At 40.8% G+C, this 25,326-nt stretch overlaps 2 protein-coding genes across 2 annotated transcripts in view; one reads left to right on the top strand and one right to left on the bottom strand.

The window, feature by feature from the left end:
- CROT (carnitine O-octanoyltransferase) overlaps positions 1-6,272 on the top strand; it is a 106,124-nt gene extending 99,852 nt beyond the window's left edge. The window contains exon 18 of the mRNA XM_068550486.1: positions 5,942-6,272. Within this exon, the coding sequence (XP_068406587.1) occupies positions 5,942-5,981 (40 nt within the window). The 3' untranslated portion in view covers positions 5,982-6,272. The remainder of the gene's footprint in view (positions 1-5,941) is intronic.
- ABCB4 (ATP binding cassette subfamily B member 4) overlaps positions 1-25,326 on the bottom strand; it is an 83,865-nt gene that overhangs the window by 30,411 nt on the left and 28,128 nt on the right. The window contains exons 13-21 of the mRNA XM_068550481.1: positions 23,645-23,848; positions 23,126-23,296; positions 14,241-14,402; positions 11,515-11,676; positions 8,974-9,120; positions 6,748-6,852; positions 4,447-4,524; positions 3,082-3,165; positions 1,835-2,038 (exon numbers count right to left, since the gene is read on the bottom strand). Coding sequence (XP_068406582.1) covers positions 1,835-2,038; positions 3,082-3,165; positions 4,447-4,524; positions 6,748-6,852; positions 8,974-9,120; positions 11,515-11,676; positions 14,241-14,402; positions 23,126-23,296; positions 23,645-23,848 — 1,317 coding nt within the window. The remainder of the gene's footprint in view (positions 1-1,834; positions 2,039-3,081; positions 3,166-4,446; positions 4,525-6,747; positions 6,853-8,973; positions 9,121-11,514; positions 11,677-14,240; positions 14,403-23,125; positions 23,297-23,644; positions 23,849-25,326) is intronic.

Genomic DNA, 25,326 nt, shown 5'->3' on the forward strand with positions numbered 1-25,326 from the left:
TAACATTTCCAATCTCTCATTAAAAAAAAACAAACCCTTATCGGGTTAAAGTAGTTACTAAAAATATTTCAGACTGATCAGTCTGAGTTATTCATTCTCTGATCCCTGGAACGACAATGTATTAGCTGAAAGGAACCTGGGACACCACCTGGTACAATTTCTCACGTTACAGAAGTGGAAAGTGAAGACCAGAGAAGTGGGGGGTCTTCTCCAGTATGATATACTGAGCAGCCGCAAGGCCAGGACGGATGGTCCAAGGTGGTGTTTTGTTTGCCAAGCTGCTCCGTTCTAACTGCCCTACTCCTGCCAAAACTCTGGCAACTTTCAGTGTCATTAGCCATTTTTAATAGAATTAAGATTCTATTATCTTAACTAGACTCATGTGACTAGTCTAAGAAAAATTGATCTTCATTCTACCTACTGACAATTTCCCTTCTGAAATGTGAAAAGCGGTAGGGTTCAGGAGGAGAAAGGAAACGAACACTACAAGGTGTTTTTTCAGTAGTTAGTTGTGACAAACGGAAATCAAGGAAATGATGCCCTAAAGCAGGGGTCCCCAACCCCCGGGCCGCGGACCGGTACCGGTCCATGGCCTGTTAGGAACCGGGCCGCACAGCAGGAGGTGAGTGGCAGGAAAGCGGAGCGAAGCTTCACCTGCCTCTCCCCATCTCTCGCATTACCGCCTGAACTACCGCCCCCCCCCACAATCCCTCTCCGTGGAAAAAGTGTCTTCCACGAAAGCAGTCCCCGGTGCCAAAAAGGTTGGGTACCACTGCCCTAAAGTACCCACAGCCAGCAGCCAAGAGGATCTTCAGGGACTCTGGATACCCCAGAGCTTAAGTGTGGGAATCATGCTAACTGCTTTCTAACCCATGAGCGAGACATACTATCTGGCCCACCCTGTGTAACCATAATTGTATTAAGGCTTATGCAGTATTGTCTGTGAAAGGGCTTTGCAAGTGTTGTGCTATAGAAACTCTATCACAATTTATATACACTGTCTGCTTCACCTCCTAATGTTTCAATATAGTATAATATTTACATAAATAAGGGTAAAAAAAATTCCCGGCTGTTATCTACATTTAAACATTTAAATACATGTACGTGTAAATAAAATGGTTATATGGAGATTTAGACACATTTAAACCCATATGAAGAGGTAATATAGTAAAGAACTTTGAAATTAGACCCGGACTTGAAACCCAGCCATGCCTTTAACTTGTTTCATTCTCAGGTTCCACATTTGTAAAATTGGTGTAACATTAGTATTTGCCTTATAGGATTATTGTGAGGATGAGTTGGTGCATATAAATACTTAGAACAATAATTGGCACAAAGTTTAAGTGTGTGCCCAATCGCCATTATAATTAGAACCAGAAATCAGAGCATTACTGTCCTCTGGTGGCTGCCTAGCTTAATTAACTATAGAAATCACAGCCAAGAAGAACAGGACTGTCTTTTAAGTACTGGCAAATGTCCTACTTTGAACAATACACTTATAATTCTCTGCCTTAAGGACTCTTCATCTGTAAAACAGGGGTAACTTCTGTCCTAATAATGGCATCGGTATACAAAGTAAAAGGTAAAATGAACTTTGAAAATTCAGAAATTTTCTGAATGTAACACCTTCTATAGGATAAAAGCTTTACATTAATTATCCCATTTTCAAGTTCTAGGCATTGACACAGTAAAATATTTCATGCACAGCGTTGACCATTATTAGTTGTAGGGAGTACTAAAGCATTATTAAAACATGCGTGTTGTAATAAATCAATCAAATAAAACCCATGTCTAAAAACCATACTTACACCAACTGAAGCCATATCGTACCCACCTTTCCAACAGTTTCCAGTTCTTTTTTATCTCTTTTGGCATTTCCAGCCAGCAGTTTCATTTCAACAATTCCTGATACAGCAATAATTGGAACAACCGATAACATCAAAAGGGTTAATTGCCAACCGTAGACAAATGCTATGATAATACCAGTTCCAAGGTTAGCTGTGTTCTGTGCAATTAAAGCCAACCTGGTCCCAGTGGCCTGGAAGAGCAAAAGAAGAGAGGCAGCTGTGTTTTAAGTTGCAAATCCATGAGCTGCAGCCTTCAGCTTCCCGGTCAGAACCACGAGAGAGGGATCTGTGCCTGTACTAACATTTGCTCCCTTTTGTTACAATAAGCCCAAGACACCTGTGGGTAACTTGGGAGGCTCTGCAGGTTTTTCTTCGTGCCTTTGAACTCTCCTTCCTCTCCTGCCCATACGGATTCAGTACTGCAGAAGCAAGTCATCAGCTGCTCTGCTTTGGGGAGAGGCTGTGGGGTGCACACTTTTTCATGAAGGCAACATTCAAAGAGGAAACACACCACGGGCACTCTGGTCATTTTAAAGCCTGTTCGCTTCAAATGTGTAAGAGGGAGAGTCACGAGCCCCAAGAGACCATCTGTTACCAAGGGTACAGATCCGAAGAGACCATCCCCCCGTAAAGCATGCATAAAGATGCAGTCCTGTTTGCACCAGTCAGAAAACGAGGGCTCTCACAGGGACACTGCAGGGGACTTGCTGCTCTCCTGCGCTATGCAGAAGCAGCGAGTTCCGAGGTAACAGACCTGAGCTCCAGAGCTGGGGAGGGAAGCCAGGAAGACAGCGGCACTCCCTGGGCCAGGTATTAGTTAGGGTTGGGCATGTGACCCAAATCAGTCTTAATTAGATGTAAGGGAAGGGTGTTTGTTTGGCAGTCGAGGCTTAGGTGTGCGCTCTCTTTCGCTGAATGGGAAACAAGGAAGCTTGTAGCTATGGTTGCTCCTGGCAGCCGCCCTGTGGCCACGAGGGAACAAGCCACAGGATGAAGCCAACCCCGAGGACTGAAAGCCACTCAGAGCCAACAGACAGAAGGCGCCTGAGTCCTTCGGGCCACCTGTGAGCCAGTGGATCCACCAACCCTGAAGTCTAACCTTCCTCTTTATTGTTTAGGCCAGTTTGACTTTTCTGTTATTTGCAGCTGAAGGCAGCTTAAAGGTTGCAGCTATGCCATATGTTTATTCCAAACCATGTTAAAGAAAAACAGTAGTAGAGTGCAGTCTACATACCCCTTGGACTTGGGAGGCATCCATCGCAAGTCTCGTAGAAAGCACACCAGTACTGTTTTTATGATCATCAAACCAGCTCATGTCCTATGGCACAAAATACACCTTTAAATTCATTCCAAATTAAAACAAGCAGAGAAAATCAGATGAAACATCCCAAACATGCAATGCTGAGGACATATCCACACTTCACTTGGGCGTCGGAGTTGAGGGGAGACCTCCCATGCAGTGGGGAGCTCTAGTCCCTGCCTTGGGCGTACACCTCGGAGCCCCACCAGGACGCAAGCCCCATCCCCACCTGCATCCGGCTCTGCTGTGCCGGGAAAGCACACTGACGGGGGGCGGGGCTTATCCAGATTGCAGCTGTGCTCGCTGCCAGCTTCCCCCGAGCCTGTGGGTGCACGTGGGTCCATCACCCAGTCCTCACAACTTGTACTACGGATACTCCGTAGTATCCTGATGGGGTGGTGTCTCTCACAAAGGAGTTGTGCTGGACACGGCCCTTTCTTGCAAATCCTGGGCATGAGATCATCAGCCCTGGTTTCTCACCACGTTTTTGTTTTGTTTTGTTTGAAGCAAGGATTAAAAGAGTCTATCTTAGATATGATTTTAATTATAAGCCACTCATCCACGGCATCTTTAAGCTTCATATAAAGTAATTTTTCTTCCATAGCAACAGTTTAAAAGACACTGAAAGAGGTCTGCAAATTCAGACTTGCACAAAATATGATACCTGCTCTGTGCCCTTTTGTGAACAGGAATGTAATCAATTCCTGTCAATCGGTTGGACAATATTCTGGCCCTCTCTTGAGCCTTCTCTATAAAAATAGAGAATTCATGTTTGCACATTTTCCCACATGTCCTGCACTGGGCTGTGACCTTCCCAAGAGGGCAGATAATGCATTTTATAGGCCCAGCTACTAGCACACTGTCTGGTACCTAGTGGGTAATGACTGAGTGAATTAACAAGTGAATTAATGTGAAAGCAGAGCTCTAACAAACTCAATTACCAACATTTGGTAAAACCTATAGTTAGTATGGTCAGTCGTGGGACAGGAACACTGCCAACCACCCTTTCCTTTGCTGAAAGGCATCCTGGAGTCTCAAGTGACTCACCAGGGCCTGCGTAGAATCCAGAAAACAGACACAGGTCCTTGAAACGATAGCATCCATATGGATAGAGACAGTTGCAAAATAAGCCCCAAAAGTTACCTAAATTAAGCCTACTCCCACGAAAACCCTGAGAGGTCTTTGGACCAGGACCATTAGCAGGGCCCAGAGCAGTCCTTGCATGAACACCTGGGACACACAACATGCAGGGCAGCACGCCAGCCAGAACAGGAAGAGGCTCGAAAGGAACACACCTACCTGTCTCAGCATTGCTTTAAAAGCCATGGACCGAAGCCTTGTGGTGAGGATCTCGCCAGCCTTCCCAAATGTGAAGCCCTGGGCGAGAAGAAAGGCTTTTGTCCCTTTTGATGATCACAAGCGTTCTGACACAAGTGGGTGTATTCGCGTGGATTTCTATAATATTTATTTATGAATCAACTATTCAAATAACACAAAGTCTATGACCAGATACTAATTCAAAGTCCCAACTTAAAGTTCATGTACTGCTAGATGTAAGCTATTATATATGGAATGGATAAACAGCAAGGACCTACTGTACAGCACAGAGAACTATATTCAGTATCCTATGATAAACCATAATGGAAAAGAATATTAAAAAAAGAATGTTTATATATGTATAACTGAATCACTTTGCTGTACAGCAGAAATTAACACATTGTAAATCAACTATACTTCCATAAAAAATTTTTTTAAATTCATATACTTCTAAATCATTGGTATACCATAGAATCCTAAGACCGAAATCCTTAGAAGTATCCAGTTCTGGCTTCTGAAGCATTCTAAATAGACTTCCTTTTCAAAACTCTCAAGGACAACCTCTCAGTGAGAAGAATACTGTATTTAATTACAATGTTCAGTGTGTTCCTAATGCTTTAAGCAAATCAGTCTCCAACAGAAGTAACAAAATTCCATGCAGGGATGCGTTTTGGCTCCTGTAGTGTAGAGGGAGGGAGGACGTCTGGAGTATCAAGCTCCAGGTGAGTTTGCTGCTTCCCCGTCACAGCTCCACCTGCTCTCAGATTAGCGAACAATTAGGCTACTCCGTCTCCCCCAGCATCCTTGTCAGACACTTTCCCTCTTTCTAATTATATCCTGTTCAAACTGGAGACCAGCCCAGATGTCCACAGCTGGGTTTGCTTCCCAGGCGCTGGCATGGGTGTGAACCTCCAGCCACGCGGAGTGTTGGGGTGGGCACATGGGGTGCTCTCTGGGGAGGATGCATCCAAGGTCTTCACTAAACCAAGAGGATCAGTGGTCAGTGCTCAGGGTGAGTCTGCCCCAGGGGTCCAGGCCTAGACTGCCCTGGTCTCCTCCCGCCTTTGCTGGCAGATTGCTCAAGGCTCGTGAGGGCTCCGTAGTTCCGTCCATCAGCCCACTGCTGGTGCAGCGTATGTATGCTCTACTCCCTAACACACCAGGGCTTGCGACTGCATTGGACATTGAGTTGCTACGAGCAAGGCTCTGATTTCTAAATAAAAAGCTAGGCTTACTTTTACCACTGGCTCAACAATAATCAAAGAGAAGCACACTGGGCATGACTAGGAAATATTCTGTGGCCTTAATGGATTGTACTAGAAAGGCCTGTGTGTACTGGAAAGGCACTGAGTTAAAGAGACAAAAGAAATTTGGTAGAGGTCTAGGTAGACAAGTACAACCAGAGCAAAGTTTACTAGTTCATTTTGTCCGGGTCTACAATTCCTAAATGCAATATAATGTGCATTCTTTCAAACAGTTCATCAATTAAGGAAGAAAATATCAGAGAAGTTACTTGATACTATATGAAGAGTAAAAAAAGAGAATGCTGGGCTTCCCTGGTGGCGCAGTGGTTAAGAATCCTCCTGCCAATGCAGAGGACACGGGTTCGATCCCTGGTCCGGGAAGATCTCACACGCCGCAGAGCAGCTAAGCCCATGCGCCACAACTACTGAAGCCCGCGAGCCACAACTACTGAAGCCCGCGCGCCTAGAGCCCGTGCTCCACAACGAGAGAAGCCACTGCAATGAGAAGCTCGTGCACCACACGAAGAGCAGCCCCCGCTCGCCACAACTAGAGAAAGCCCGTGCACAGCAACGAAGACCCAATGCAGCCAAAAAATAAAATAAATAAATTTATTAAAAAAAAAAAAGAATGCTATTGTACTGATTTTTTTTCCAATTTATGACTAGTGGAGTTTAACTGGGACTTATGTTGTCCTGTGAATTCAAGTCTCTTTTGTCCTTGGTAATGAACCTTTGCTGAGGGCCAACCTGTAACATGACGTAGTTTAGCACACAGGGAAGTCACAATTCCCCCTGCTGAGGACACTGCCCTCTCAAAGAGCCTTGTGCCAACTGTGTCTGCAATTCATTTCAGTCTAAGATTTGGAAGTTCCAAATCCAAGCTAAGGTTTAGATCACCTGTTTCTTGTATCAGATTTTGATTAATCAATAATTAATCTATATTAACAGATAATTAACAAAAATCTAATTAATAGGTAATTAATCTATATGCTCTAACTGAATATAGACTCGATGAGAAGATCAAATCATAGGTACCTACCTGAAGGAAGAAAGTAAAAAAAGAAATAATTCCCAGATCTAAAAAGAGCAATGAGAACATGTTGCATTTCTGCTGCTTCACTTCATCGTCCCCTGGTCCAAAAATCTACAAAAGAACATTTAAAACACCCACTTGGATTACATGATCTTTGTTTATTCCTCCCATAAACAATGGCTTGAGCATCACATTTTAAAAACTAGGTTCTGAGTACGTGTTTTTTTTAACTGCGGTAAAATATACGTAACATAAAAATGGCTAAACGGTAGATTTTAAGTATACTAGGCAGTGGCATTAAGTGTACTGACAGTGTTGTGCCACCTCCACTGCCATCCATCTCCAGAATTCTTTCATCATCCACAACTGAAATTCTGTACTCATTAACCAGTAACTCCCATGACCCTCCCCCCAGCCATTTGGGAGCCTGTCTCTATGAATCGGAGGAATACAATACGAGTTCCGTTCTGAGAGCGCGCTTTTAAGTCCAATTTGTTCGTAAGTCCAACAAAGTTAGCCTAGGTACCCCACTAACACAATCGGGTATATATCAAGAGTGCTGTACTGTAATAGGTTTATAATACTTTTCACACAAACAATACGTACATAAAAAACAAACACGAAAAATAAAGAAAACAGTCTCAATCTTACAGTACAGTACCTTGAAAAGTACAGTAGTACGGTACAACAGCTGGCATACAGGGGCTGGCGCGCGCGTTCACAAGTGGAAAGTTCGCATGTAGCGGACTTACTGTTTGCGGTTATTAACGTGGGTTGAAACACTGCCTGCGGACTGTGTGTGGCTGCACATTGTCGTGTTTGTGCCTCTTCCTCTGCATTTGCTGTTCCCTCTGCCTGAACTCCTCCCTGCCCCCTACCTGCTCGCCAGCCTCCACTCCACGGGGCCTCTGCCCCGACAGGCCTCTCCTGACCCACCCGCATGAAACAGCACCTCCAGCTCCAGCCCCTGTACTGCCAGACCCTGCTTTTAAAATGCTTGCTATGCTGTGACACATTACGTATTTGCTTTTTGGCTGCGTTCTGTGTCTGTCCCAATAGAAGGTAAACTGTTTGAGGGCAGGACTTAGTTTATTTTGTTTCCTGCTTGATCTCCAAGATCAGCAATTGACACAAAGGAGATGCCCCCAAATATAAATACAATCCACACAGCTCTTGAATTGCAGGAGAGCCAGGGATTGCCTTATTTTGTAATGTAAGAACGGTTGGAGGGTTCTTCCTAATTTATTTTTTAGCTTGTGGTCTTAAACCAATGTTCAAAGTCACAAGCATAATAAACTCTTAGCAACTATACTCCAATAAAAATTAATTAAGAAATAAAATAAAATAAAACTTTGAAGGATAATACATTATATGAAGCTCAAAAAATAAAGATAGAAAAAAAGCTGAAAAAAGAAGCATAATAAAGTGGTAATGTGATGCAGAATAGTTCATCTTTAACAAAAAAGTCTCTCCAATAACATTAGAGATTGACTAAGGTTATAAAATATAAATGTTGGATTTTATGGAGCCTTAGATATTTCTGATCACTTCTGATAAATATCCCCCAATGAATTTAACAACTGGATGGTGTAGGTTTTCCTTCTTAGCCTCCCCAAGCCTTGTAAGGACGGCTAAACAATGATGTAGCAATTGCTAAACAATGCTAAACATTGCTACAATTGCTAAACAATGATGTAGCAACTTTTTGAATACTTACTTTGAGGCAGACACTCTTAAATAGTTACCTAAATCATCTCTTAATCCTCAGCCATCCTAGGAGGTAGGTTTATTTTGCAGATGAAGAAACTGAGGTACAGCAAGGGAAAGCATTCGCCCAATTTGCACAGCGATTAAGTGGTCTGTCCCCAGAGCCTGGCCTCTTGAACACTTGAGACTTGAACTCTTCCCCTCCCCACCACCCAGCCATCCAGTGAGACATGCATCTCCTCTCCACAAACGGGATGGGGACCATTGCCTGACACCAGTTCATCCAAATGAAGAGAGTGAATCAGAATGCCTTCTTCAGGGATTTTACAGTTTCTAATTTCATTGATAGCATAACTTGCCTATTTTTTCTTTTGCCTCAAACAGCTTTCCTCAAAAGGGAATTAAAACCTTGGGCTTAGTTTAATTTGAGGCTGCTTTACTGCAAAATGGACCAGGTTGGCATGACAACTGATGTAATGGTGAAGTGATTTCATTCAAGCTGTCCAGTGGTGTTTTCAGACTCACCTCTATAATCTCTGAGAAGATGACCGAGAAGGCCGGCTGAAGCGCCCCGTTGGCAACAGCACACAGAGTTCCCACCACAAAGTAGGGCCATTCTGTTTTATTCAGTTTCAGGATCTTCATAAAAGACACCGGCGGCACAGTTTCATCCTAGAACACATACATATCAGGACAAAAAGGTGACAACACTACAGTCACTGGAGTTTATGGACATAGAGAAGGCCTGGCATCACCCTCAAGGAACTTGCAAACGATGCAGAGAATGACCAGGCTACAGCAAATTACTAGAGGGTTGGACAGGATGTTATCAAATGTTAAGTATGTCCATTGACTACACAGCATAAGCTGAGTATGAGTCCTTCACCCAAGAGGCAATCTTCATGGTGTGACCAGCCCATCTCTATTCCAGCCTCAGCAGAGTGAGCGGAAGCAGGAACTGGGCACAAAATGCCCTAGAATTCAAGTCCAATTCAACTCCGGCATGATGTTGGGGTCACATGAGACAAGACCCGTGAATAGATGGGTAAGTGGCCTCACCAACACAAGGCGCCATGATTAACCTGAGGACCTGGGCCTGGTCTCCTCACCCCGGAACCCTGCCCAGCGCTGCCTTTTCTGTGACGTGTTCCCAACTCACAAAACTAAAGTAACTTCTCCCCTTTTCTTTCACCACTGTTCCCTCTGCGGACTTCTTCTATTTCATAGCTTAGCTTGTTTTGTGATCCCCCCACCCCGTTTGTTTATGTGACTCTGCTTGTTTGTTTGTTTGTTTTTTAAGGTGAAGACTATGTCTTTATATTCCTAGAAATAGCCCAATGCCTGGCACACATCAGGTTCTCAGCGAATGCTGAACTCAGTGTCTGGTCAAGCATGAAGGATTTAGGTCACATAAAGGAGAATATTCGGACTACAGAGGTGGTTTAACAGTAAACTAGATACAAAAGGTGCCTATGGAATCCCATAGCCTTACAGTTGTTTAAATAGGTCATGTTTGCGTCTCTATGAAAAAGAGAACATGGGAATAGTTTCTATTCAGCCCTCTTCTTTCAAGCCACCCATTTTCTCTGCGTTTTAGGGTGTTTTTTTCCTCCCTAGTTAACATTATCTTTTAGCCCTGGTCTCCAGTCTGTTAAACGAACTGAGGCTGCTCTTCACATGCCAGCAGGTCTTCCAGGCCCTTCTAATCAGACTTAATTTCCCCCGCTCCTTGGGCACATCGTTTATCCCTCTATGATGGCACTTAGGACAGTCTTGTTGATGTGGCATTTTCTCTGTGCATTTCTCCAAGAGAAGTGCTCCTCTAAAATACCAGACTCTCAAGATTTAGCAGCATAACTGCCCAGATAAATGAGGAAATGAGAAGTAAATACTTCCACAGCCAAAAAGGGGGAAATTGTTTATCTTACGTATGATAATGCAGCTCCACAATAATTCAACTGTTATTCTCTTTCCATAAATACACCAAGATTGAGACCTCTGAGAGAGCCCTCGTAATCTCTGCAGTAAATAACATTGTGGGCAGAGAAAAACAGATGCAGTGAATTCTCGGTAGGATTAGTGTCTTCAGGCCAACACAAAAGTAAAAATAAACTCAGCTTTTATCAATAAATAACATCAAAAGGTATTCTCAAACCATTTCTTAAAATCATAAAATATCTTTTCTTGGAATGGATTCCCTTTCTATCCATATTATAAAGGCTTCTGTTAACTTGAATTAATAACATCCCAAGTCTTCAGGTGAGAGACGTTAAAGAATGTACACTTTGGCTATTTCTGGTAATTCTCCCCTTTTTCTTAGTAAGAGAATTCCAATCTTATTCAGAGTAGCAATGCATATAGCAAAAAGATTCAGTTATCTACCCTTCCTTGTAGCTAAGTAGCGCCATGTGATTAAGTTACGGCCAGTGACATATAAATAAAAGTACTGTATTGGACTCATGGAAAATCTTTGTTTCTTCTTGCTGCTTGGAACACAGATGTGATGGCTGGAGCTTCAGGAGCCATTTTAGATCACTGAGAATGGAAGCTACATGCCAGGATAGTGAGGATAAATATGAAAGGAACCTGAATCCATGGTAACCATGGTGGAGTCACCATTCTAGCCCTGGGTTTCTCACCTTTAAGATTTTTTTTATGTGAAAGAGAAATAAAACCTCTTATTTTTCTTAAACTGATATTAATCTGAGTTTCCTAGCATAGAAATCAAAAGTAATCCTACCTAATAGAGCATGCAAATATCAGGGCCTCTTACTGTAGACCAGCCTTATTTATCTCTGGACCTCAAAAGTAAGCGGAATATCTAGTTTTAATTTCAAGCATCTAAGCACAAAGACTAAGTTTTTGGATCTTTTTTCATTGGAAATCCAATTTTAATTGGAATTGATTTCAATTTTTGACAAATATATTTAAAATTTGATGTTTCCTTTTTTTAAGAAGAGTATATGGCTCATGGCAGGAATCCTCTGTGCCTGCAATATACTTGCAAGACTAAGAATTTCAACAGCAAAACTAAACAACTAAAGATTTAAGTGAAAAACAACTTACAAGTTCAATGGTTTCCACATCAAAGGCATTCTGATACTTTCGTGAATTCCTCAGGCTTTTATGAAAAGAACTCCTAACGATGGGACGAGCCAAACCCATGGCAGGCTTTTCATCAGTTAGTGCAACTTTAAATTCTTCTGACTGGATCTGGCTTCCTAATGTCTAAAGGAAGAACAAAACATTGAATTGTGTGTGTGTCTCTGTCCAGATGGATGTAACCTCCAAGTTTAGAACCATACAGCTATTTGAATATCACGTGTCAAGACTTTCAGATTCCGTCACAGCTTCTCAAAGTTAGCTGCAGAGTGTCAAGAAGTATATCAACACATGGAAGTAAAAGAGGTTACAAAGGACAGAAAGGTTAAATTCAATTTGAACAATATGAAACCTGGAGTATAAAAATATTCTTTAAAAATTAAAAGGCAAAGTTTTCATTATCCAGCAGGTAACTGGGAATTTCTTCAATATGCCAGAATCCAGAGTACAAGTTAGAGACCACCACAGGGCAGAAGAATAAACAGAAACATTACCAAGGGCTCATTTTTACAAACAAGGAAAAGCTGGTCGGTCACTGCCCAAGGGAGGCTGTTAATCTGGCTGAGTACCATCATCTTTCTTCCTCAGAGTCCTGCAAAGATTCATCCACACCTCACCCCAGGGGAACAGTCCTGCAGCTTCAGCCTCATTGCCCACTTTGGGATCAACTCTCTCCTTAAAGGGTCAGGGAGAGGGATAATTTAAGGACCTTTAGCTCAATGCTAGATGAGGGAATATCCACCCAACCTTCCTGGAGTCTAACTTTGTTCTCTGTTTGCTTCCGCCATGTCTGAGCCCACATCTTAATGGTTTGTCCAGGACCTCAGTTCTTGTGGTATTGTCTTTTTCCCTTGAGGTCCTGTCCCCAAACCCAATTATCTGGCTAGTGCCTTACTGTACCCACAGAGGCTGTCTATCTTGAGCTCTGGATCTAATCTGATCCTACTTTCCAGTTGTGCTTTCAGCACCTGACAGAATATTGCCCTTGTGCCTTGAACCCCACTGCAGGTATGCTCTGCTTGGTGGACTTCCTTGTTTCCCACTGGAACGGTTTCATACCATCTCCCAACAAAAGCCAACCTAGCGGGACTTCCCTGGTGGCGCAGTGGTTAAGAATCCACCTGCCAATGCCGGGGACACAGGTTCGATCCCTAGTCCGGGAAGATCCCACATGCCGCGGAACAGCTAAGCCCATGCGCCACAACTACTGAGCCTGCACTCTAGAACCCGTGAGCCACAACTGCTGAGCCTGTGTGCCTAGAGCTCGTGCTCTGCAACAAGAGAAGCCACCGCAATGAGAAGCCCGCACACCGCAACAAAGACCCAACGCAGCCAAAAATAAATAAATAAGTAAATAGATTTATTAAAAAACAAAAAAACAACCTAGCTTAGAGACTTAGTCTTGTAACTGGTCCCTACATCCTCACTTCCATCCACTCCCACACTGCTATCAGAGTCACTTTCCTGAAGGGCAGTCCTGCTCAAATCACACCCCAGCTCAACAGTCTTCCACAGCTCCCCACCACATGCTCAAGCCTGGCTCCCCCAAATTCTAGCACATGGCAAGTCAAACTGAACCACTTCTCATCAATCCTTTTCTTATCTTTTTCTCCTTTTGTCATCTTGTCCATGCTATCTCAATAGACAGCTCTTCCAATAAGCCCATTCTGATTTTAGACTTCTTCTATGACCAAATGCATAATCCCTCTCTCTATCTCATAACATACTTTTCTGTGCCTTACCTAAAGCCCTCATTTACTGAGAGCTGAGGTCATTGAGCTCCAAAGCCAAGATGGCCACTTTTCGCCAGTTGATAAAAAGTATATATTTGAAACCAATAGCCCTTATTTCCTACACCTGGATATACTTCAGCTGCCTCAAATATTCAATCGTAAAAAATAAAACAATAACTGTTGAAAGGAAATATGGGTGAATATCCTAAGAACAACCCCAAATCCTGAAGACATGGAGAGGAGAAATGATAATCTAATTACATACAATTTTAAAGCTTTTTTTATGGGAGCCAAACAAACAACAAAGTGAAGTCGAAAGAACAAAGCAGGAAAAATACTTCCAATACATGCAAGAGAAATGTGTATTTCCTTTTTATGCACAGTGTTCTTATAAATCAATAAGAATATCATGAACAACTCAACAGAAAACAGCCTAATACAGGAACAGACACTTTCACAGAGGAAGATATACAAACAGCCAAGGAACATGTGAAAAGATGCTGAGGACCCATTAAAATGATAGAATCTGGATGATGTGCATCTGAAATGTGAAGAAAAAAGAACAAAATTATGTACATGCTAGTTACAGCTATATCAAAGCAAATGTATATACTTTTACAAATATAAGAATCATGTTTACAGAATAACATATTTTTAGGTTATTTATTTTGCAAAGTTGCTCAAGAAGTTCATTCCCCAGGCAATTAAGAATCTCTGTCCTAAAGAATAAGTTCAAAATGTTTTAGGCATTTTCCTTTATTTTCCTCCCCCCTCACCTTTCTCTTTAGAGATTCTTTCAACGACTCTGAATTAAAGTCTCAGATGTATATTTTAGGCATCTTCCTGAAAACTTCTTATTTCTCAACATGGCATTAGCTACGTGATATTTTAATAAATAAAATAAAGAATACTGTATTGAGGAGAAAACAGCAGAAAAACTTCCCAGGAGGCAGATACCTGCATGTTAACAAGCCTGAAGTACACCCCTTCCTTCTTCATTAGTTCTTTGTGGCTTCCTTGCTCCACAATGACTCCATCCTCAAACCCAGCAATGACATCTGCATTTCGGATTGTAGACAATCGGTGTGCTATCACTATGGTGGTCCGGCCTTCCCTGGCCTAAAGGGGAAAAGGACAAACATGTAGGGCAGGAGGGTTACAATGTCCCGCACTGTCAATTAACACACAATTAAGCACTTGGATGGAGGTGTTTGCGGATGATGCGAGAATAGCTCACCATCCCCGTGTGATTAGGGCACAAAGGCATCACTCACCTGTGAATGGCCAAAAGGAGACTTAAGTTCTGGACCAGACAGGAGGCCAATCCCTCCAGGATGAGGATGGATAACTGTGGAGGTCTACAACCCTTCTCAAATGTTTTCATACCTGTGTGAGGAGCCCTCGTTCTGAGTTATACGATATGCTAGAGACTTCAGCAGAAGCATGTTCAGAAGTTGTTGCCACATACAGTCTTCTCCAGAGCACTTCTGTAGGATTTCTTTTGAAGTGCCTGATTTTGACTGTAATTCTAATGGACTCCATGCAGGCAGCTTAGGTGAAAACATACCCTGGGATCTGGATGGTTCACGTAATGGTTCAAAGACCATCTGAATTACAAACTCTGGAGTGGGGCCATTAACTATGATTTTTAACAAGTGCTTCAGGTGATTTTTATGGATGCTGAAATCTACAAATCACCCCCCCCCCAAGTAGTTAGTTCCCTGAACTCACGTGTCGTTGGCTTGGTGGGTTTATGAACGGGCATTTACAACCTGGAAAATGCCCATCAAACTATTCATGTTATGTCATTAACAATGGTTATTTTTTAAAAATATTCATTAGCCCTATCAAGACTAACAACTTCTTAAGACCACTCCTACTCTGAGGCAATAAAACCACATCCTTAGGATGGTTATTAGAGTGTAGCCCAATTCACCTAAGTAGTTAAAAAGATAGAAATGAGAGGCTAGTCATCAAAAAATCTACAAACAGTAAATGCTGGAGAGGGTGTGGAGAAAAGGGAACCGTCTTGCACTGTTGATGGGAATGTAAATTGATACAGCCACTATGGAGAACAGTATGGAGGTTCCTTAAAAAACTAAAAATAGAATTACCATATGACCCAGCAATCCCACTACTGGGCATATACCCTGAGAAAACCACAATTCAAAAAGAGTCATGTACCACAATGTTCACTGCAGCACTATTTACAATAGCCAGGACATGGAAGCAGCCTAAGTGTCCATCGACAGATGAATGGATAAAGAAGATGTGGCACATATGCACAATGGACTATTACTCAGTCATAAAAAGAAACAAAATTGAGTTATTTGTAGTGAGGTGGATGGACCTAGAGTCTGTCATACAGAGTGAAGTAAGTCAGAAAGAGAAAAACAAATACTGTATGCTAACACATATATATGGAACCTAAAAAAAGAAAAAAAAGGTTCTGATGAACCTAGGGGCAGGACAGGAATAAAGACACAGACGTAGAGAATGGACTTGAGGCCACAGGGAGGGGGAAGGGTAAGCTGGGACGAAGTAAGAGAGTAGCATTGACATATATACACTACCAGATGTAAAATAGATAGCTAGTGGGAAGCAGCTGCATAGCACAGGGAGATCAGCTCAGTGCTTTGCGACCACCTAGAGGGGTGGGATAGGGAGGGTGGGAGGGAGATGCAAGAGGGAGGGGATATGGGGATATACGTGTGCATATAGCTGATTCACTTTGTTGTACAGCAGAAACTACCACACCATTGTAAAGCAATTATACTCCAATAAAGATGTTAAAAAAAAAAAAGACTAGATTCATAATAGCCAAAAAGTGAGAACAATCCAAATGTTCATCAGTTGATCGAAAGTTAAACAAGGCAAGGTGGTATATCCATACAATGGAATAATACTGGGCCAGAAAAAGGAATGAGATTCTGATGTGTGTTTCAATATGGATGAACCTTGAAAAACATCATGCTAAGTGAAAGAAGCCAGTCACAAAAGACCATGCCTTGTATGATTCTATTTATATGAAATGTCCAGAATGGGCCAATCCATAGAGAGAGAAAGCAGATTACTGGTTGCCAAGAGCAAGGGTGAGGGCGGAATGGAGAGTGACTGCTAATCGGTACAAGGTTTCCTTTCAGGATGATGAAAATATTCTGCACTGAGACTGTGCTGATGGTTGCAAAATCTTGTGAATATACTGAAAAAGCCAATGAATTGTGCATTTTAAAAGGGTGAACTTTATGGTATCTGAATTATATCTCAAATTTTTTAAAAAGAGCATCCATGAAAATTCTGAAAAAGTTAATGAGTATCTGGGTAATATCTCCACCAGATACTAAAACATAAAAAGCTACAGCAATTAGGGCTTCCCTGGTGGCGCAGTGGTTAAGAATCCGCCTGCCAATGCAGGGGACACGGGTTCGAGCCCTGGTCCAGGAAGATCCCACATGCCGCGGAGCAACTGAGCCCGTGCACTGCAACTACTGAAGCCTGCGCGCCTAGAGCCCACGAGCCACAACTACTGAAGCCCGTGCACCTAGAGCCCATGCTCTACAACAAGAGAAGCCACCGCAATGAGAAGCCCACGCACCCGCAATGAAGAGTAGCCCCCCGCTCACCGCAACTGGAAAAAGCCTGCATGCAGCAACAAAAACCCAACGCAGCCAAAAATAAATAAATTAAATTAAAAAAAAAAAGCTACAGCAATTAAAATAGTAAATTCTGGGGGAAGCTATCACGTGAAAAGACAATTTGATCAATAGAACCATATAGAGAGTCCAGAAATAGACGTAAAACATTTAAGAATTAGTATGACAGTATGAATAAATATGCTTTGTCTCTCCGTAGAGAAAAGGTGGACTATGGAGCCAATTTCATAGCCGCCTGGAAAAAAATAATGTGGTCTTTCTTCTTCGGTCCTTACTCTAAAATAGCCAGATGACTCAATTGTGTTTAAATAAATATAAAAGAGTTACACCATAAAAAGACAGAGAGACTAGAGCATAACTACTGGACAACATTTAAGACTGTTCTTTGATTTTTAGCATATGGGCCCCAAAGAAACATTCATAAATATTTACTGATTTACTGATACGGAAGCTGCATGGCTTTGTCCATGTATGATGAGGCCCAGAGGAAACACTTTGATCAACCTCATAATATTCATGATACCAACAGTGACTGGGTTATCATGATGATCATAATAGGTTGATGCTATATCAACTTAAAAAAAAACAGAGGGGGGCTTCCCTGGTGGCGCAGTGGTTGAGAGTCTGCCTGCCAACGCAGGGGACACGGGTTCGAGCCCTGGTCTGGGAAGATCCCACATGCCGCGGAGCAACTAGGCCCGTGAGCCACAATTACTGAGCCTGCGCGTCTGGAGCCTGTGCTCCGCAACAAGAGAGGCCGCGATAGTGAGAGGCCCGCGCACCGCGATGAAGAGTGGCCCCCACTTGTCACAACTAGAGAAAGCCCTCGCACAGAAACGAAGACCCAACACAGCCAAAAATAAATTAAAAAAAAAAAAAAATACCCAGAGGAATCGGAGTCAGACTTGCGAGTAAATGACTGGTGTGCAGGAGAAACAAAGTGGGCAAAGTTGCTAATTTCAAAATTAGCAACTGTCACCCTTGACCGAGATTCTTTGGCCAGAGTAGAGGAGATCTGACACAAAGGGCTATTTTCAAAGGGCTATTTTCAAACACCCCAGTGATGACAAAACATTGGCAAATAAATACCCTAGATTCAAGGACACCAACTATTAAGAAATTTGGAACTTCTACTAATTTTGGATGTGTAGGAATGAAAGGCAGGCCCAAACAAAGGAAGTACTATTCCATGAGCCTTTCTGGAACTTCTGGGAAAAAAAGCATAAAATGAAACTTTTGGCAATCATTTCATTAAATCACTACTCTGGTTCTTTTCTTGCCCCTCCAGTATGGAAACACTATGAGTAGGAGAGTGTGTGTAGGTATGAAACTTTGTGATTATTGACTTTCTTTAAAAAATCAAAATACCAAGTCTGCTTTTCTATTCTTCTTTAAGACCTTATATTGGAAAAACCTATTATTTATTTTGATGAATAGCTGCTATCTATTGAGCCAAAAGCAGAAATGGTCATTAATAATTTTTTTAATGTAGACATGTATTATCTCAATGAGCTAGGCCATGGTAATCAATTCAGTAAAAATTTATTTAGGCTTTACTATGGGCAAGGCACTGGAGTAGGTGTTATAGAGACACAAACATGAACCATTTATTAATTCTGCCTTTTAGGGGGTTTATTCTTTCTAAGAGAGAGAAGGCATATAAATAAATAGCTAACTACAATAGCTTGGTGCCACAAGAGGTATCGATAAATGTATAAAGGATCCACAAAAGGAAAATATTATTCTTCCAGGCTAGGTAATCAGGGAGGAAAAACAATAACTATAATAGTAGTATATCCTTATGCTCCTCAGAGGAAAAATAATTAATTACAAAATTCAACTTTTCATTGTTAAAAGAGAGGTGGTATATAAATAGATGGACCAGCCAATTGACTGACTAGTATCATTGGGGGGAGTACAATAATGAAGGATTTCCCTTTTAAAGACATAGTTTATTGTCTGCAAAATATATCAGTTTAGTTATCTTGCAATGTATGGAGTCAACTGGATAGATTATAAACTATTTGTAGCAACTACGGTAGATAAAACATGGTCACAAACACTTTGCAGCTACTCCCTTTCAGAGGTGGAGTCTATTTTTCCACCTCGTCAAATCTGGGCAGGCCTTGTGACTTGCTTTGACCAAACAATATGAAGGAATTAATGCTTGTGCAATTTCTGAAGCATAGACTTCAAGAGGCCTTATAGCTTGTGTGTTTGCCATCTTTGAAAGCTACCTGGAAAGGAAGCTTGTCTAGTCTACTTGAGGATGAGAAGCCTGCTGGAGGAGAACCAAGCTGCCTCAGGCAACAGCCATCACCAATTACCAGGCACATGAGTGAGGCCATCTTGAACATTCCAGCCCAGCTGACCCTGAGCTGAGAGTAGCTGCCTGGGGAGACTAGGCAAAACCAATAGAGGAACCACACCAGCCAACCCACTAAGTGCTGGATTAAGGCAACTGATATGGAAATTGGTAATTAGACTGGGATGCTACTGTAACAAAACCCTAAAACATGTGACATTGGCTTTGGGACTGGGATCTGAATGGCAGGCAGTGGCTAGAAGGGAGGTGATAATACTGTTAGTGGAGACTGGAAGTAAGGAAATTGCTATTGGAGGCTGGAAAGACAGTGACCTGTGTTACGTAACCTTAGAATAACTGGAAAAACTGTTCCCTGTAGTAACTTGGAAGAAAGATGTTTTATCTAATGAACTTGTACATCTGGCTAAGGAGATTCCAGAGATCTCTAAACAGAATGTTGAAAGTGCCAGGCTGTATATGATAAGGTATGAGAAGAGAATGATGAGCTAAAGAAGAAGCCATTTGGTTTGCAAGGTGAATTTAGAGGCTACAAAGAAGACCCAGTACTTGCTGGGTTGGAAAATGAATTGTTAATCATCCAATCAAATGAGACCAAAGATCAAATCAGGGTGTAGGTGTAAGATTTTTTTGTTAAAATCTCTGGAAAATTTAAGGCAAATTCTAGGAGACACTCTGCTACATAAAAGGGCTTCTAAGGCTCTAAAGGGTTTTCTAATGGCAGCTTCATATACAGCCCAAAGTAGAGAGAGGCTTGCCCCCCCAAAAAATTAAAGATGTAACTTTTGGGCCTTAAGCAAACTACAGTCAAATTTTAAGCAAACTCACAAAGTCTTTAAGAGAGTCCACCAGCTTGGACTAAAAGAGACTGAGAAAATTAAAAATGAAAGAGGCCTCTGGGTCTCAAATTTCTATGAGCAGAAAGTATGCTGAGAAAGTTACTCAGCTGCAGACATGGGCCCTTTCTTATGGAAAAGGAAAGAGCTCTCAGAGGGAGAATCTGAGAGCCCAGAGGCTGGAGCCCCAAACCAAGCAGAAAAAGTACACTAGGGAACCCATTCTACTAAGGATAGAATTGAGCCTTAATCAAGGAACGTTTCCTTTCCTTGGAGCAGTGGAGTAATTGGCAACATGCATCTGACTGCATTTCAAAATTGCTGTGGAGCAGTAACTGCTATGTGCTTCCTGTTTTCCTTTTTGAATAGGAGTGTCTGTTATAATTAGCCTGTCCCTGCCTCACCATTACATGGTGGGTATATGTGTGGAAGATAACGTCTCTTTAGTTCACAGTTCTCTGGATCAAGATGAGCTTAACATGAAGAATCTCATCCATATCTGGACCACATTCACGTCTTCAGATACTGACTTTGAGCCTGATCTCATAACTGTATGAAAATTTTGAGGGTCTTGGGAAGAGGTGCATTTATTTTGCACTTGGGAGAAATGTAAATAATTGTGGCAGAGAGTGTGCTGTGGAAGATTAAATATGGTCACAGATCCTTTACAGCTCACCCATCAAGAAACAGAATCTATTTCCTCACTCCTTCAATCTGGGCTAGCCTTGTGACTTTCTGTGACCAACAGAATGCGGTGAAAGTGACATTGTGTGAGTTCTGGAGTCTAAGCCTCTAGACGTCGTATAGCTTCTGCCTCTGGATACACTGGCCTGAGACTTCTGTGTAAAGAAGGTGGGTTAGCCTATTGTATGAGTGAGTACAAGCATGAGTATGAGATGCCCAACCAACAGCCAGCACGTGAGTGAGGCCATCTTGGACCATTTTAGCTAAGTCAACCCTCCAGGTAAATACAGCCATATGCTCAGGTAAAAATAGCAGAAGATCCACCCAGCCAATCTACAGAAGTATTGTTTTAAGTCTGAATTTGGGTTTGTTATGCAGCAATAGCTAACTGATTCAGCAATCAATAAAATGAATAATAATCATGGTAATGGTAATCACCATAATAATTGCATTGTTTCTCATGGGCAAGGTATGTGCTAATAACTTTACATGCAGTATCTCATTTAATCTATTCAATCATCCTATGACATTACTTCTCCCCCTGCCCCCCACCCCAATTACTTCTGCAATATCTCAGGCTTAGAGGGGTTAGTTAATTTGCCCAAGGTCATGTAGCGAGAAAGAGGCAAAGCCAGGACTCCCACCTCAGCCTGTCTGGCACCACAACCTGTGCTCTTAAGCACCACCCCAAGCTGCTAATGGCTTTTCTTGGAGATTTAAAAAAACTGTGAGTGATTCGTCAGCTATTTTTAAAGTCAATATGTAAAAGGTTATCAACTGAGGAGTGGGCCATAATCCTACAGAACACAAATTGCTAAAACTGAATGAAGTAACCTGTCCAAATATGAATTAAAACTTGCAAGGCTATAATATTTGCTGACAGAATTCATATCATGAAAAACAACATCTCCAGTAATTCTGTTCATTTAGCACAGCAAGGGCTAACATATTGAATGTTTGTATCCTACAAAGTATTGGGACATGGGTCCTAGGGCTGAATAGGACTTTTTTTTTCACATAAATATCTCTCTTATCCTACCTAACTTTATGCTAAAAAGTCTATATATTGACACATGAATGACCATTTATGTGTTTTGAGTTAAAATTAATTGTTTAATTTATGCATGTATTATTTTTATGATTTCTTGATTTAAGTCACTTCTAATTAACTAGGCAAATACAATTCTCCTATGTATTATATTTTGGTTCCTTAATATTGAGACTTAATATACATGAAAGCAATGTAATTGAGTATAAAAATTTGTGAGGAATAATTATCATAATCTTTCATTAATTACTAAATTACATTATATAAGATAAGCCAAAATATTAATCTGATAAACCAGGAAGCATGAATTAACTACAGTTTATAGCACACAAGGCAACTGTGTTTACTTAGGATTCAGGTATAAATTTTCCTGAGAAAATAAGGTTCATACAGTTCATGTCTAAAATGTAAGACGATAGATACTATGTATAACTGAGTCACTTTGCTGTATACCTGAAACTAACACAACATTGTAAATCAACTATATTTCAATAAAAATCAAAAAATAAAACAAAATAAAATAGGTCAATTCAAAAAAATAAAATTTCAAGAGGCAGGTTGGATAGACTAAGTAACTTGCACATCTTATTACTAAACTTTCTCAAATCAAATATATTTATGATATTTATGTGTTTGAAACCCATTTACATGATGTCATCTGACTCTGGTTTTAATACTGTGTTGTTATTACAGATGACTTCAGCACTGACCTTGAAAGTGTCCCAAGATAAGGTTCTTCCTTTGAAGCTTTAGTTTAGTAAGGATAACAGTGAGAGATTTAGACACTCTGAGCCGGGCCCATGAGCTCAGCAGCCTTAAAAAGTGTTGCTTATTTATATGCTTAGACAAACACGCAAGTTGAACTTTATTTCCAGAAAAGCATCCATTCATTTTCATGAATAGATAAAGACGATGTACTGCCTACAAAATAAGGCAAATATTTGAACTGCTTTTCAGCTGGACCACTGCGTAAGTAACCAGATTTTTCTTTGTACATTTTACCACAACTACTTTTGATCAAAGCCCTAGCCTATATGCAAGAAAAAAACAAAGCTAAGCGGCTCACTGCACAGGTTTGGATTAGGGCTCACTGCACCTTGGTCAAAGCAAGCCAGTTCATGGGCTGCCCACCTCTCTCTGCAATGTGCCTTGACAGAAAGGAGAAACCAAGAAAGCCCCACGGGAGAGCTTCATTTGCTCTTATGTTTATGTTTTTCAACCTAGACTCGCAAAGCATTGGCAAGAATTTTCAGTAAAGTCTCAACTGGCTGGCCTTCAGGTGTTTAGGGTCCACTGACCTTATCCAAAGCTGCCTGTACCTCAGCTTCACTCTCAGTGTCCAGCGCTGAGGTGGCCTCATCCAGCAGCAGGATCTTGGGGTTGCGAACCAGAGCCCGAGCGATGGCGATTCTCTGCTTCTGTCCACCACTCAGCTGGGCCCCTCTCTCTCCAACCAGGGTGTCAAATTTCTACAAGAGAAAGCATGGTGGAGCTCTTGAAGTATTTCAGATAGAAAAAGCTATGGAGTCTAGAAATTCACGAAGACAACAGGGAGCTTCATTTTGACCATCGTAATGAGTCACAAATTATAATAAAATAAATAATATCGAATTCTGACAAACTACCAACATACGCTGTATAAAATTTTGTATGCTTCATGTACCAAGCTATACGCTCCAACTGGATAATTCAAGGGACTTACCTAGCAAAGTTGGACAACCTTGTACCTCAAACATTATTAGCTTAACCTTTGAAGAAAGAACTCACATGAGCTGAAATTCTCATTTCGAGGGCAACTACATTGACAGAGGCTTTACCTGTGGTAGTTTCATGATAAACTCATAGGCGTTGGCTTCCTTGACAGCTTTCTTTATTTCATCCATTGTTACATTTCCACGGCCATAACGAATATTTTCAGCAATGGTGGTAGAAAATAGCACCGGCTCCTGACTCACCACTCCAATTATTTCCCTCAGATACCTTACGTTAAACATCCTAATATCCTGCCCATCGATGGTAATCTGAAAAAACAAAATACTTCCATTGAATATTTTAAACCTTCTGATGTATAAAGCATCAAGACTCTTTAATTTGTTACCAAAAAAGCCTTAGCTAATATTTAACTTATTTCAGTGGTTAGAAATGAGAATTGGAAATAAAACAATGTGGAAGACTAGAAATAAAAAGTGTATTCTCTCTTTTGATATTTATAATCTTACATATACAGTTTTTTTATGGATAGATTATTCCCCATAAGTGATTATATATTTGGTTATATATTTTGGGCATAACTATTAGTTTTGCTTACCATTACTAAATCTGAATAAAAATGTCCCTTTACCTACCTAGTCCACATATCATTTTGATGGCATTGTGATGTTTTACTGCATGTAATATACCATAATTTACTTCAGCATTTCCCCCCTGCTGAATATCTGGCTTCCTTCAAGGAACACTGAAGGACAAGCATTGTAAAAGCACAGAAATACCAGGCCGAAGAGTACGATTTATTTTTTCTTTCTGATAACAATTGCTTAACTTATACAATGACTGGCATATGTTGGGCATTTATTATTTGCTGAATAAAGGTTGAATAAACAACCCTCTAAAAAGATTTTTAATAATTTACTATGTCAGCAGGAATATATAAATATATATCTGCTTCATTATAATTTATTAGCTTTTATCATTTTAATGTCTTTTCTAATTAATAAGTGTGGGGTGGTAGCTTATATTTATTTTAATTCACATACAACTATAAGTGAGGTTGAACATTTCTTTCAACTTTTTACAAATCTACATTTATTCTTGAAAGATTTGCATGTTCATATCCTGTGATAGATTCATATTAATTTCTAAAACAGTGATTATAATAGTTTTCCCACATATATCATAAATTATTTGTTCCAATTTATTGCTTTCTTTTATTATAGTTTTACTGATTTTTACGGGGAGAGATTTAAGGAAAAACTGAATCAGTCAACTGTACCACTGGGCATTTTTTCTATTATTTCAGCAGTAAAAAAATGGCTAAATCACAATGTGAACAGTGAATATCTCTGAGTTATAGAATTTCTGAAGACTTTTTTCCCTGCTGACATGTATTTTCTTTTAAAAATGTATTACTCCAATAATAATTTAAAAAATAAGATGTTTTCAAATGCTTATCCTCAATGGCTAGTATTTACTATGTATGTTCTTTTTAAAAAATGAATAAAACTGTTTACACTTGAACCAGCCTAGAGTTTGCTTTAGGAAATGAGGATGGCCCTATGTTCCTCCTTGGTGTATCAGATTTTTCAGAGAGGGTTTGTTAATTTTATTAAAGTAAATAAATAAATAATTTGTGTATCCTAGAAAACTTTGTATTCATTCATTCCTGCAATCTCTGTTCTATCTCAATGCCTTTTCAGGTTTTTTTGTTTTTCTTTGTAACTTGTAAACTTCTGTTTTCATTACTGTTGAATTATAATACATTTCAATGTCAGGTAAACTCAAC

This window comes from Eschrichtius robustus, chromosome 8, assembly GCF_028021215.1.
Source record: "Eschrichtius robustus isolate mEscRob2 chromosome 8, mEscRob2.pri, whole genome shotgun sequence".
Taxonomy (NCBI): domain Eukaryota; kingdom Metazoa; phylum Chordata; class Mammalia; order Artiodactyla; family Eschrichtiidae; genus Eschrichtius; species Eschrichtius robustus.